Source organism: Ovis aries, chromosome 10, assembly GCF_016772045.2.
Source record: "Ovis aries strain OAR_USU_Benz2616 breed Rambouillet chromosome 10, ARS-UI_Ramb_v3.0, whole genome shotgun sequence".
Lineage (NCBI taxonomy): Eukaryota > Metazoa > Chordata > Mammalia > Artiodactyla > Bovidae > Ovis > Ovis aries.
The window spans coordinates 30,793,821-30,809,758 of record NC_056063.1 but is presented as its reverse complement, the minus strand read 5'-3'; the positions used below and the strand labels follow the sequence as shown (position 1 = coordinate 30,809,758).

Sequence of the window (15,938 nt, the reverse complement as noted above, 5' to 3'; positions counted from 1 at the left end):
TAAGACTAAACAAGCTTGATATCTCTAAACTTGGGGTTGCTAGGGATTTCTGCCACTACTAGAAAATATTTCAAGCATTAATACAGAGGAAGAAAAAACCAACTTACTGAAAACCTACAGAACAGCAAGAAATCTCAAATATATTATCTTGTTTAATACAACAACCCTAAAGGTAAGGTTGTATTATTACCTTGTTTTTACAGGTAAGGAACTGGGGCTCAGAAAGTTAATTAAGTTCATAGTTACTAAACGTCTGAGTATACATTTTAACTCAGATTTTCCTGACTCCCCAAACTCATGCCTTTTCACAACATCAGACCACCTCATGCCTGCCTGGGTCATTTTAAAGCTTAAAAGCAGGTTAAAGGGGGATAAATCAGGAAGATGTGGTTAACATATACACACTACTATATATAAAATAGGCAACCAACAAGGACCTACTAGCACAGAGAACAATACTCAGTATTTTATAGTAACCTATAAGGAAAAAGAATCTGAAAATATACATATATAAATAAATGTCTATACCTGAATCACTGCTCCATACACCTGAAACACTATATTACATATCAAATACATGGCATTAAAAAAAAGAGAGTAGGTTACACATGGCAGAACTATTACATTCTCCTAAGCATCTAAGAGGCTGCAGATGAGGAGAGACGGGACGCTGAACTGCAGCTTACAAAACTTTTTCCCACTCAGTGTAAGTACCCACTCAGGGTTCAGCGTTTCTTCCTAGTAAGGTCCTTGGACCACATCATAAAGTCACTATAATGACAAAGATAAAAGGACCTTTTAAAATAGTATCATTAGGGTCATTAAAGCAATATACTTTACCCCAAATTCTTTATTTAATAACACACTAGCTTGAAAAAAAAAAAAAAAGAATTACATGCTATGGTTTCTATGGGGTTCTGCCAACATTTACTCAGCTCTGAAGAGCTTTAAATGAGATGTGCTCAGCTGCCAGAGACAGTTCAACCACTAGAACTACTTTAGCAGACAGAGCCAAGCACCTCCCTGGAGCTTCAGCCCCACAGTTACTGTTAAGGCAAAAATGAAGGAAAAATGGTCCAAACACTAATCCATTTCCTGAGCTTCAATCTGAAGAGAGAGAACAGGATGAACCTCGCCTACCACACTCCATCTGAGATAAACCATAAACTAGAAATCCTAAGTGCAGAGAGAGCTAAATGGCTCCCTGTGGGCAGACGCTCCAGTTCTTTAAGTCACTGGGTAAATGACCAAACAGTACTCTGGTAGCTTGACTCCAAAATGAATAATTTACTGTCTCTGGTTAGCATGATATGAAACTGAATTTTTAGGAAGATTCTTATACTTCAGATGATGGATCCCAATATTGACACTTAAAAGGAGTAAATTTCTGGCATGCTTACACAACAAAGATAATGTCAACAAATTTAAAATTAGCTCAGCCTAGAACATATTTTATAATAAAGATGGGCCAAGGCTAGTCACACTCAAACATATCACTGCAAACACTCTGTAATCGTTTTTAAAACTCTTCTAAAAATAAATCAACCAGAGAATGAAACAGAAACTGATATATCTGGGATTTAACAAGCTTTGATATGACATTGTAACTTGAGACTTACCAAAAAAAATATTTAAAAATATAGGCAGAGAGTCATTTTAATATGAATATCCAAGTGGTAGGGAGGATTTAATAAACACTATCAAGGGAAAGTAAAAGGTGTACACTTGTCTGGAAGCAACAGGAAGCATAGGATTTTAAGAAAAATAAATATACGACTATCTATGTCCAAGACATTCTACTGTGCCTTCAGTGTAAGATCAGTGCATGAAAATAAGATTATCTGATAGATTACTGGCAGAAAGTTAACAAGTAAATGCCAAACACACATAAACTGTGAAGTGCTATGAAAAAAACGAGTGGTCAGTATAGTTAAAAGGTACTGAGCAAAAAGAATAGGCTGGAGGGGGACTCCCCTGGCAGTCCACTAGTTAAGACTCCTAGATTCCACTGAAGGGGGTACATGTTTGATCCCTGGTTGGGGAACTAAGATCCTGAATGCTGTGCAGTGTCGCCAAAAAAATAAAAATAAAGTATTTTTAAAAAATAAGAATAGGTTGGAAAGATGGTCAGAAGTCAGCACACTGGGCCCTCTAGGCCATGGGGAGCTGTTTAGGTTTTATTATTCTAAGTAAATGGGGAAATTTTTGAAACTTGCTAACAAGGGCTGGGAGGGATTGGGGGCAGGAGGAGAAGGGGAGGACAGAGGATGAGATGGCTGGATGGCATCCCCGACTCGATGGACGTGAGTTTGCGTGAACTCTGGGAGTTGGTGATGGACAGGGAGGCCTGGTGTGCTGCGATTCATGGGTTTGCAAAGAGTCGGACACGACTGAACAACTGAACTGACTGACTGACTGAAGAAGGGCAATGACAGAATCTGATTTCATGTTAAAATGACCCTTGTAGTTGCTATGTGGGAAAATGGTGGGCTGGAGAAAGAAGGAGAGACAGGGAAATAAAAGCCTGTAGCAGCAAAGTCAAGGCTCTCAATTCACAGAAGAAGATATGTGGGTAGAAAGTCAGTCAAACCACTTGCCCTCCCACCCAAAGTTTCTCAATAGTACACATGAGACCTGAATACAAAGTAAGTACTCCAAAGAAGATTCTAGATCTTTTTCAACTCAAAATGGTGAGGTGACTAAAAAGCAAAACTAGGAAACTAAAACTAATAATTTATTTGGGTGATACTGGGAGACCAACAAAATGGGTGACAACTATCCTTCTTGACAAACAGATCAATTAAAATAGGAAATATCAAATATGAGTGAATAGCTGTGGTTTCGGTTAACCTGCTAGATTAACTGCAACCAGAAGAGTGGTTCTCTCTGGGAAAGCAGTAAGTGGCAGAGATCAGAAGGGATCATGAGTATGGCTTCTGAGGAGCTCAAGGCTCTATTTTTGACCCCTGAGCAATAGTTAAACGGATTACACAGTAGTTACAGAGGTTGCATGCAATCAGTCTAAGCTGACTCTTACTGGTTTGTAAGAGCCAGTTATTAAATTTTCAGGAATTTTTCAAGCCAACTGTGAAAAACAGCCATTGGTAAAAATCATACAAACTTAATATAAATTATATTAAAAACAGAAGAATTACTCCAAACTCCTCACTGCCAACTATTGAACTATCACCTATGTACTGTACCGCGTCTACACTGCAGAATGGTAGGCTGCTACTCATGTCAACTCTGAGTTCAGTGATCTCGTATTGGCAGCCTGGATCCAGTCATAGTGGAAGTGTTTATACCACAGAAACCAGCAATTATTACAAAATGGGGACCTGATTTCTTGTTCTGTTAACTGTCTAGTCTTAAACTAATGGGGGAAATATTAAACTAAAGCGTGTGTCATTTCTATAGTTCTTACAATGTAAATAGCACAAACAATTAAGGAAATAAGTTTTCAGTATTTGAAAACCATGATATGATTCATCAAAGTTGTTCAGATGATTGATAGAGGAGAGAAGTTCTGACATATGTTTCTGTTGTTTCATTTTCAACTGACTCACTAATAAAAACAAAGTATCAACCAAATCCCGTCAGAACTACATTCCTAATCATCTGTCAACTACAACCATAGGTACCTACAGGTGCAAGAGTTAAGCAAAAAGCAGCAGAGGCATTTCATGGGGGTCCATGGGCCCTATAAAAGTTTACAATAAATTCTTACATATTTTATTATTTGTAAATTATATGTTGTACATCCTTTATTATGAGATTTATAATTTATGTGAATATGTATGCATACTTGAATACATACAACTTTTTTTTTTCAAAAAATCTAGTTATTAGACATTTACCAGTACATTACTAGTTAGATGATCATCATTCATCAAATATTACCCTTATAATATACTATAATATACTATAATATAGTATAGTAGTATAGTATGGTATAGTATAGTATAATATAGTATATTATAGTATAATATAGTATAATATAATATACTTTTCTTCAATAAAGAGATTTTTTTAGGTCATTGTTTATTTGTATAACTACCGATCCACATTTCTCAAAAGAATACTTCAATCCAGTTTATATCTCTCCATATCAGACATTCCTAGACTCAAGCATGAGAATGAAAATATTCAAAAAATGGCCATTTGCTACTAAGTAATTCAATCAATTACTTAAATCAATTACCATATAACCACAATGGTGTGATCACTCACCTAGAGTCAGACATCCTGGAGTGTCAAGTCAAGGGGGCCTTAGGAAGCATCACTATGAACAAAGCTAGTGGAGGTGATGGAATTCCAGTCGAGCTATTTCAAATCCTAAAAGATGATGCTGTGAAAGTGCTGCACTCAACATGCCAGCAAATTTGGAAAACTCAGAAGTGGCCACAGGACTGGAAAAGGTCAGTTTTCATTCCAATCCCAAAGAAAGGCAATGCTAAAGAATGTTCAAACTACCACACAATTGTACTCATCACACGCTAGCAAAGTAATGAAAATTCTCCAAGCTAGGCTTCAACAGTACATGAACTGAGAACTTCCAGATGTTCAAGCTGGATTTAGAAAAGGCAGAGGAACCAGAGATCAAATTGCCAGCATCCACTGGATCACAGAAAAAGCAAGAGAGTTCCAGAAAAACATCTACTTCTGCTTTATTGACTATGGTAAAACCTTTGTCTGTGTGGACCATGACAAATTGTGGAAAATTCTTAGAGAGACAGGAATATCAGACCACATTATCTGCCTCATGAGAAATCTGTATGCAGGTCAAGAAGCAACCACTAGAACCAGACATGGAACAACAGACTGGTTCCAAATTGGGAAAAGAATATGTCAAGGCTATACACTGTCATCCTGCTTATTTAACTTATATGCAGAGTACATCATGCAAAATGCCAGGCTGGATGAAGCACAAGCTGGAATCAAGATTGCCAGCAGAAATACCAATAACCTCAGTTACACAGCTGACATCACCCTTATTGCAGAAAGCAAAGAGCAATTAAAGAGCCTCTTGATGAAAGTGAAAGTGGGGAGTGCAAAGCTGGCTTAAAACTCAACATTCAAAAAACTAAGATCATGGCATTCAGTCCCATCACTTCATGGCAAATATATGGGGAAACAATGGAAACAGTGACGGACTTTATTTTCTTGGGCTCCAAAATCACTGCAGATGATGACTGCAGCCATGAAATTAAAAGACGTTTGCTCCTTGGAAGAAAAGCTATGACAAACATAGGCAGCATATTAAAAATCAAAGACATTACTTTACCAACAAAGGTCGGTCTAGTCAAAGCTATGGTTTTTCCAACAGTCGTGTATGGATGTGATAGTTGGATCATAAAGAAAGCTGAGCACCAAAGAATTGATGTTTTTGAACTGTGGTGTTGGAGAAGACTCTTGAAAGTCCCTTAGACTGCAAGGATATAAAACCAGTCAATCCTAAAGGAAACCAGTCCTGAATATTCATTGAAAGGACTGATGCTGAAACTGAAGCTCCAATACTTTGGCAACCTGATGTGAAGAACTGACTCACTGGAAAAGACCCTGATGCTGAGAAAGACTGAAGGCAGGAGGTGAACAGGATGACAGAAGATGAGACGGTTGGATGGCATCACTGACTCAATGGACATGAGTCTGAACAAGCTCCAGGAGTTGGTGATGGACAGGGAAGCCTGGCATGCTGCAGTCCATGAGGTCACAGAGTTGGACACGACTGAGCGACTAAACTGAAGCACAGCACAGAATCTCTACCCAGGATTATGCTTATTCACCAATCGATTTCCCAGATAAATGTATATACTGAAGGCAATTTTCTCATGAAAGAAAAAAAATCTACTCAAAAATTTACAGATAAATCTAAGTTTTAAAAATCTATATCAGTAATAAACTGTATCCACTGTCTTATTCTGTGAAGACTATATATACATCTATTTCCTTATAAATCGTTCCCCTACAGTTATGTTTCATTTATTGTTCATTTTACTTCAGAATACTAGCTAAAATATTTTTTTAAGTTTTAAAACTTTATTTTGAATATTTCTACAAAAGCTCCATTTTACTTAAGATTTGTACAGATAAATTTGTGTGTGTGTTTATTTAATACATCTGTGAGTTTACTGGCATTGCAGAATGGCCTTCAAAATGCAAAGACTGCATAAGTTTTTGATTCAGAGTTCTTTTTTATATCTCTTCCATGTTAAAACCAAGCCTACAAAAATTACAATATGCACCAAAGGTCATGGGCTTAAAGTGAATGAGTCAGGAAGAGGGAGGCTTGCCTTGTCATCTCTCCCTCTGGCTCTGCAGTCCTTGTCCCTGCTGGTGGAGGGCTTCTCGCTCTTAGATATGGGATGTGCTCGGCCTACAGGTCCCCGAGCGCCGCCTCCTGGCATCTCTTTCCTCAGAGGTCTTACTTCTCGATTGGGACGCCTTATCTGAGGTGGAGCTCTAACCAAAAAAAAAGGCAAAAGTACTTCAATACTACCTCAGTTAATAAAACTATTAAATCAATTAGCCCACAAAGTCAGTTTTTCCCCTTTTGCCAATTCATGGTCACAACTATTAGGTCACTTTTTGAAAGTACTTTTCTGTAAAAAATCCTGGTTGATACAAATATCAAATAGATATAAATGATACATATAACAGCAATTACTTTGTCAGAGTAACAATTAATCACCAACAGAGGGCAATACAGACTACTCCCATCTTATAATCTTAATAGTGTAATAGAGTATCAGTTCCTTATTCATTACTGTCCTAAACCAAACAAGTAACTTTTTAAAAAACGTATTAAGAGCTGAAAAGATAAGAATTGAAAATATGTCTATCTGCGTAGCTTACCAGTTTATCCTTTACAACCAAAATTATTTTCTCTGCTTCTGTACTGGAAAAACCAGCATTTTATTCATCAAATTACAAATAGCAAGGCTTAATGAAATCTTAATTTAGGTGTATCTAAAATTCATGCTTTGAAGGTGTCAAAAATCAAGAATCATTCAAATTATACAGGCCCCCAAACGTGAATCAAGAATTCTGATAACTACATGCGGCAAAAGATGTTAATTCTATTTATAGTGGAGACCATTTCACAATACACACAGATATTGAATCATGACGCTGTACACTTGAAACTAATGTAGCATGTCAATTACACGGCAATTTTAAAAAAGAATTTTTATAAACATATAACTATGCTGACAAAGTAGCACACTTTGTCTCATGTCATGTGAAATGTGTCTTCTTCAAATAGTAAAGTTGGAGGGCTCCTCAGCACAGTATCTACTTGCCCCTCTTTGGGTGCTGGCCCAGACGCCGTCACTTTGTGTCTAATTTCCTGAGCTGTCTCTGCCTCTGTTTTCTACCTTTACTCTCTCTACAGTTCCACCTGTATTTGTAGCCCTTCACATTCCGTATGTATATCCCTTTTTCCACCCACATGCCAAATCTATCATTATCTCTTTTCCAGCTTCTTGCTTTTAATTCATCTAACTCATCATGGAAGTTTCTCTCTCTGATATCAGGGAAGGCTCACATGTGTACAACTCAATAAACCCAGGAAAATGGATGACAAGCCAGGAAGGCTGCAAACTCAAGGTGAAAAATGGGTAACATACTGTATCATCTTCAAACCACTGGAATCAGACCACCGCATGAAAACTGTTACGGATGAGAGAGCCTGGTGGAAAATGTGTGTCTACCTACTGGGTTACCACACACTGACACTGGAGTCCTTGGAATTCAATCCAATTAAACAATTATGTACTGAACACCCAGACACCCATTAGGAGGCAGATAGCCTCTACTGTGCTAGGCCCTCAGAGAAGACAAAGATGAAAGAGCAATCTTGTGGGGAAAAAAAATCCACAGGAAAGGAACTCAAAAACATGTATAGTGAAATGGTTATACGACATTTTCAAATTTAAAGGCATTATTATGTTTTTGGTTCTAGCACATTACTAGTCTTTTAAGTATTCTGACTGCCAGTAAGATAAAAGAAAATGTGATGAGACTGGCAAAGAATAAAAATAAGAAAAATGCTACACTGCTCTGTTCCTAGTATTTCATTGCAACCATTGTTTTTTGACTGAACTTCCTTTTTGATGAAGAGGTGTCAAGTAGGTGAGCAGAACATTATTACTCTACATATATATATAAAACAGTAAATATATATAAAATGGTAAATACATATATACATAACAGTAAATGCATATCTGCATATATATAAATATCTCTCCTGAATCAGATTCGTGGCCAAAGACAATCAAATGCAACCAACAACCTCCTTATGCAGAACACACTTGACGTGTGTTTGCCTTCTGTCAGCAGCTGCGCCTGCTATTTAAGTCGTCTGTCATTGTTTGTGGTCCTGCTCTTCCGAGGCACAGCCGGCCTGAGGCTTTCGCTGGCAAACAGCAAGCCCGTCCTTTACAGCTGCGCAACGGGCTGCTGCGCGGCTGCTGGGCTGGCCCTGCTAGGCCTCCGTGAGGAGAGGAGAACTGCAGTGAATCCTCAAACAGCTCTTCTGCCTCCTCAGCTTGTGCCTTCCCACCTCGGCCGGCTATTTAGCAGTCTTGGAGGAGTCCTGCTGTAGTCCATTTTGCACACACATCCAGGTCAGTAAAGCTGTGCTGCGAGAGGAATTATTTCCAAGCTCATACACAGGCGGCACTCCAAGAGTGCTACTGCCGACCCTGTCCTGCCGCTCAATATTCTGACGAGCCTATTCCTGGCCTGCATGAAACTGCTCAGAGGCCAGACCCGCCACTGGTGGCCAGTCCAGAGTGGCACAGAAAGCCTGCCTGTGTTCTGCGGGTCTTCAGGTCCGTCTCACTGCAGTTTGGTATTACATCTGAAACAGACTCTGTCAGCTTCCCAAAGGACATCCTTGACTGTCTGTACTTATTCCTCCACTAGTGCATCACTGCACAATGTCATGCTTCAATTTAAGGACTCAGTGACAGCTTCCAGGCTTAAACAGGAAGTCTCAAGGCTGGTTTCACCGGTCTCTTTTTTAAAAAAGACTTTATTCCTAGTAGGGCTGCACTGCATCATCAGAGCTTCCCTGGTGGCTCAGTGGTAATAAACCCACTTGCCAGTGCAGAAGATACAGGAGACACGGGTTTGATCCCTGGGTTGGGAAGATCCCCTGGAGAAGGAAATGACAACCCATTCCAGTATTCTTGCCTGGAGAATCCAAAGGACAGAGGAGCCTGGTAGGCTACAGTCCGTGAGGTCACAGTCAGACAGACACGACTGAGCGACTCAACCCCCACCTGCCACAGCGTCATCAACCTCTGCCCCAACAGTCTAACCTAAGCTGACACCCTCCTAGCTTACAGCATTTCAAATCAGAGAAGCATTGGCAATCTGCAGAGAAACAAGCGGCTTGTCTACGCGGAGCTCAGCTCTCCCGTGGGAGGATATCTCCTTGTAGGAATGGGAAGAAGAGTACCTTATTCTATCATGTGCAAACAACCCTGATTTCCTTCAAAAGTCAATTCTTCCTTTCTAAGCAAAATTAATCATCAATGTTGTATGTAAATGTGCCTGTCTGGGAGTGGTGGCACTGCTGATTGGTAAATACCATGAAATAACCCAAAGGTCCAGAATCAGAACAGATGCATGAATCATTATACACAATAATGGGATACTATATATACGTGAACATAAATCACAGCCATGTGCAGTAACAATAGATCAATCTCAGGACCATAATGCTGGGTGAAAAAGTAAGCTACAAGAACACAGACAGTAGGATTCCAAGAAAAGCCAGATACTGTCTGGAGATAAAAACAAATACCTGAACTTTTGATGAATGCAAGACACTACACTACATAATATAAAAGGCTTTTGTATATTGGGTTAAGTTTTTCCTCACTATCTAATGAGCAAATCAATCCCATTCAGAACTCAAGGAGAACTGCCAGCCATGCTGATATGAGTAGTTCTGTGTCCTCAAGGAGGAAAATCTCTTCAGAGGTCTACTTTGATTTTTTTTAATATTCACCTTATTAAAGTTAAAAATATAAAAAATTCAGTTAGTCCTTAAAGTTTGTGGATTTGTTTACAAATTTCTTCTATGCATAAAAGCAGCAGATTTTATTAGTCACTTTTAAGAGGCTTCTGAATAATACTTGATGCCATTTAAAACCTAGCTAATTAAATGCCACTAAATATTTTAACCTACGATTATAAATATAATATATTTCACAATCTTCTTAGCTCTTCAATTATGTTTCTCAACAAAGCGTAGCTTATATATACATAGTTTCATAAACTTAGTAACTTAAACTTGCAAATGAAATGAGGTAAGCCTCAAATTCTCCTAAACATTCCCCCAAAGTACTTAACAAAAATTTTTATGTAAAAATCACAGATCTAAATTATTCCATAATACACCTGATTGGATTTGCATGCTTATCACTCTCAATAGCCATATTTTCTTATATTACAAGTACATGAAAATAATAAACATGTACATATCTCTTAACAAAAAAAATACTATTACAATTTTGATTCTCTTAAGACATTTTTTTTGTTCATTCTAATGGCACTGGAATTTAAAGATACTTACCCGATACAGAAGATAATTACCGTCCGAGTTAACCCAGATGACATTTAGCCAGAAACTTAAAATGTATGCGATCTGGGGCTGCAGACACATTTCTCACACCAAATATTATACAATCCCATTTAACTATCATAGGGGCTGTCCTCTTAGCCTTTTGATGTCACCCACAACTAGGAATTTCAGCAAGGACAGTGACTAAATTCTTGTCAGAGACTCTGATGGGAGGCACTAAGCCTCATTCAAAAAGTTGCTAAGCCAGTCATTCTATCACTTCTAAGATAGCGTGGGAAAGGGGATGATAACATCACTGATTATTTAGTCTAATGGTAGGATGCCACCACTCCCAGGCAGGGTGATAATTTATTAATTTTACTTTGCTTTTCTTTGGGTCTAAAGATTGGCCCTTGCTTTTTCTATTTAACTCTAAAGAACTTTGAACTTAAAATACTTAAAATACCTTTCTTCTGCCTAACTCTAAAGACCTTAAAACTAGATGACAACAGCACTGTTTCAGAATATAAAAACAGTGTATAGAAACAGACCACAGGAATCTACACAACTTTTACGGATTATATTAAAATATTATCAGTTGAATTTTAAATGTCTCACAGTTCTTTGTCTATCTTATAGTCAAGTTCTAAAATTATTCTACTGATTTGCAAAATATGGGAATGGGAATACAAAAAAATATGAATAATCACTGCACTCAAGAAGCTTATAGTTTAGCTAAAAATATATACATATTTTATGTATTGTATTGGACATCCCTTTTCTATCCACATATAAATCCTACAACTAAAGCCTTGCTGAAGAAGAGTTCCCAACTAAACTATAAATAAGAGTCCTCAAAAACAATAAACTGGAGGGTAAGGCCCTCAAGAACTTAAGATAAGTATATAGATATAGTTTATTTCTAATGACTTGAATTTTCTTTTAGTTGTTTTTTCCTGTAACATTTAAAAAAAAAAAAGATAGCAATTCTGAATAAAATGTAACAAATACCCTCTTTATACATAGGTGATCTTACCAGAAGATAAAGACAAATAGAAAATAGCCAAAAGATAAATAAAATATAGCTAATGGCATTGTGGTTCTTGAAGGTCCCAGGTCTCTGCCAGCTCAGGGCTTGAGGCTTTAACGAGCACATAGTGAGGCCTGAGGCCACACTGTCGAAGATGACCGGAGACCAGAGCGTGAAGCCAGGACTCTCACAGGACACAGTTAGACATGCACGTGGAAGAAAGAAGTACGTCTGTCCGTCCCAGCTTATGCTCTCTATGTGCAGAGTAAGCGCAAGTCTCCCCTAGAAACAGTGACCAGGGGTCTGCACACATGTGATTTGTGATTTAGCTCCACACTCACGTAAGCCAAGAAATTTACCTAAAAGTGGTCCAGGCAGGTGACATCCCCAAGGCAGCTGGCTGGGGCCAATACAGACCCTCCAAGAAGCGACATTCCTCTAAATAAGCCACTCCTCAGAAGGGCTCAAATTTCGAAGGGACACTCAACTTGACTACAAACAAGAGCCATCAGAAATAACAAAAAAGATAAGGCGCCAAATAACTTCTAACAACAGAACTATTAGTTATGAACTATAAAATGGCTAAAAGCATAAAAAAGAATCTGAAACAAAAGAAGCGTTTAAGTCTTAAGTCGTGTTAAATAAAAATAAATCCACACTTAGATAATCTGTAGTGAGACTACTTAACACCAAGACAAAATAAAATCATAAAAACAATGAGAGAGAAAACAGAAGGTATCTTTATCAGTACAAACAACAGTTAGACTGCTCATGCAAGCCAGCAGACAAAAATCCCGCCACCACTAACATCTCATCTGCAAAGCAGGGTGAGAACAGCCTGGAGCTGAAGCGAACACAGGAAGAGCACAGGACAGCAGCAGGGAATGACAAGAGCAGGACGTAAGAGGAGAAAAGGCCACAGTCCCGGGGGCCAGGGAGAGGGGGACAAGAAGGGAAAGGGAAGAGAGCAGTGCCAGAGAAGCCCACAGCAGAGGAGCACTCCTGAGAAAAGAGCTGGTGAACACAATCACCTGTTAAACACCGTAACTCTTGAGAGCTCGGCATTCCATTTTAAATTTGGAAGCTGTCTTTTAAGAATTCAGTCCCAATCCTGCAATGAACAGAGATCCAGGATCCCTACTTCGTAAGAACAAGAAGCAGTGAAAGGCAACAGAGGCAGTGTATGCATCACAGCAGTTGCCAAAGGAACCAAGAGGGAAGAAGACAGGTAATTAGAGTGCAGCAGGGCGAAAACTTGTTTCAAGAAAGAAGAAACAAAATGAACATGATTTCAGTCTGACTCACCACTATCTTGTTCCCACTCCTTAGAATATTGCTAATGAATTAAAATTTCTATCTTTCAGTTGTCCTTTCTGTAACATAAAAAAAAAAGATAGAAATACCATGTTTTTAGGCACTAATTGTAATAAACACCTCGAATGCCAAAATAAAATTTCAAATGAGTGACCACTGAGTCCTACAAAATTAGACAAATGCTCCCTAGAAAGCTCACATAAAAGAAACAGAGTAGCCAGTTGGAATGGAAGTCCCACTCTTGGGACCCTTCAGCTGAGAATTTAGACCCTGGAAAACACCTGCACCCCTGCACTGGCTCTCGGACAATCTTGCTGCTTCTCTTGGTAACTGACTGTCTTCCCTGCAGCTACTCTGATCAGCTGATCCCGCACACGGGACCCCGTCTCCTCTGGCCTACGTGGGGGCACTGCTCCAGCACGGAACCCTTTCTCCCCTGCACCATCACTCTGCCCCTTCCTGTTGCGGCACTCACATCAGCACACAAACATCTCTAAACAACAAATTCTGATTCCATGTCTTCCCCAACTACTACTCAATTTCTGTGCTCAACAACACTTGTTGAAAGAACTGCAAGTACTCATTGATTCCAATTCCTCTCTTCCATTCTCTGAACCCACCCTCCATTCCACCAAAATCACTCATCAGGGTCACCAATGAGCTCCACGCTGCTAAATCCAATCCAATTCTCAATCCTTATCTTACTTAACCTACATGCAGCATTTGATGAAAGTTGCTTAGAATCTTCAAACTTCAATTTCTTCTAAAAAAAAAAGGGGGGGGGATGATATTAATAGTACCTATTTTAGAGGGTGGATGTTGAAGATTAAGAAATAAACCATGTAGAGAGTTTATCAGCACAGTATCTGGTTCACAGTTAAAAACTCAATAAATGTCAGTTATCATAGTTAATCAGCACTGCTAGCTACATTCTACCACAGTCTGTATACGCCATACTCCAGAAACAGAATTCTGGAAGAGACTAAGACTCCAGAATGTTTAGAAGTGAGTATAATCTCAACCTGCCCATCATATTAGGCAATAACCTATTCTACCATATGAAGAATGACCTTAAAATTTCTTTCTTAAAATGCCTTACTTGCTGATGATTCCCAAGTAACTAACTACTAATCCCAATCACTCTTAAACTCTGGCTCTCACTTTCAATTCCTATTCAACAGCTTTGTCTAGATGTTTAATTATCTAATTTTTCTCTCATTCTCTAAAGCTCATTAATCACCATATCCAGCCAATCCTAGCTCACTAACGGCTCTCACGCCACTTTACAAGACTGCAAGCTCAGGAAGGCTGCACCCCGCCACACCCCTACAGAAGGAATGACACCCAGCAGAACACCTGGCATACGACAGGGGCCAGCACCCTAGGCGAGGCTTTCACAGCGTCTGGATTGTTTCTCATACTAGCTCTACTTCAGGGATTTGGACCTGGCCTACACTGCAGGCAGATTCTTTGCCACCTGAGCCACCTGGGAAGCCCCTAACATAGATGTTGGATACATCAATAGTAGTGTTTTTTTCTTCCTAAGACTTCAAAGCAATTTTACAAAACAATCCCATCATGATATACATGTTTAAAGAGGTGAAAACTGAGGCCAGTAGAAGTGAAATTAACTTGGAGGACCACTCCATTAGTGGTGGCACTGATACAGAAACTTGCTCTCCCACCTCCCAACCCCAGGAAAAGTTTCCCAGAGCCTTGGTGAGACACCGTAAGGATGAGAAGGAAGGGTACTCTGTATCAGTACCCGACCTTGGCCATGACTGAGCTTTTTCCAGTGCAAACTGGGATTTTAATATGCGAGCAGTTACTTCACCTATTAGGGTATCCACAGAAACATAAAGCAACGATTTTAATACCAAGTCAACAAGAATTTCCTCTTGGCTGAAATTCTACAGAAGAGCACAAGGTTGATAAAAATCAGTCTTCCCACCTATCTGTATGCAGAAACACATTATGCCATTTCCCTTGGTTCCAGGTGAAACAGCATTAGAGGGCCTGTTAGAGTTATCTTTTTAAACCTGAATGGAAGAAGTCAGATGACGCTTTTCACGCTGGGGTATCCTATTGCTACCGCCATCTCTCCCAAAACATGTCACTTTAAAAGACCTAACACAATTATTTTTGAAGTTGAATAAAAAAATACTTCGTTGAATATAATCTATGTCACATACTGCTCCTATACAGAAAAATCTTAATTTCATGGCCTTAGGTCTCACTGGGAAAGATCATTTCTAAATAGCCTCATTAAAGAAACTATGCTTGATAAACTTACATGGCAAATATTATAAAATAATGTAATTAACACAAGATATCTTTTAACTTGGGACACTAAGAATAATCTGGAAGCTCCATCTCTTTGGAGTTTAATTCTAATATTGCCAGTACTTCCCATTATAATTCTACTTTTGTAGCTCAGTTTCCCCCATATTCAAAGGCAATAAATCTAATTCATTTTAAAAGGCTGCTTTGATTTATCCAAGCAGCTGCTAGTGATCTAAAACAGGATCATGATTAAACTCAGAGGACACACAACATATAAGGTATAACCTGGAACGATACGGCAAACTACCACCAGGGACCACCAGTGGTAACAGAAGCAGCTCTGTGTGAAAAAGACCCACAAGCAAGGCTTCCGAATTAGTGGCTCACGGCAAACATCAGATGCATCCTGGAAACACTTTGTACAGAACAAGGTAAATTATATTTTCTGACTGGCCCACACTGCAATTTCAGTGTGGTATTACCAGAGAGAAATTTTTTTAATTACGTAATTTATTTCACTAAGCATTTTCAGTTTCTTTAAGCATCTTTAAGTACTTCATTAAGTATTCCTCATTTTCCTTTTCTCCTACCCCCTCTAGTAAGAATTTAATCAAGGGCTTCACAGAATTATATATTATGTATTAGGATATATAGACACTTGTCAAAATATACCCACAAATATCACCAAGTATGTGTAGGAAAGTAACATGGCAGAGTGGATATAAACAAGACTCC

At 38.8% G+C, this 15,938-nt stretch overlaps 1 protein-coding gene across 21 annotated transcripts in view; it reads right to left on the bottom strand.

Annotated features, from left to right (window-relative positions):
* KATNAL1 (katanin catalytic subunit A1 like 1) overlaps positions 1-15,938 on the bottom strand; it is a 57,451-nt gene that overhangs the window by 22,541 nt on the left and 18,972 nt on the right. For 18 of the 21 annotated variants that reach the window (XR_006060970.2, XR_009595126.1, XM_060394069.1 and 15 more), the window contains one exon: positions 6,294-6,462. Coding sequence is in view for 19 of the 21 variants with exons in the window: in XM_060394069.1 (XP_060250052.1) it covers positions 6,294-6,462 (169 nt within the window). In the remaining 2 variants the exon portion in view is untranslated. Of the gene's footprint in view, positions 1-6,293; positions 6,463-11,965; positions 12,094-12,637; positions 12,743-12,911; positions 12,980-15,938 lie in introns of those variants that run through there. The other 3 variants (XM_042254834.2, XM_060394073.1, XM_042254835.2) reach the window with 3 other exon arrangements.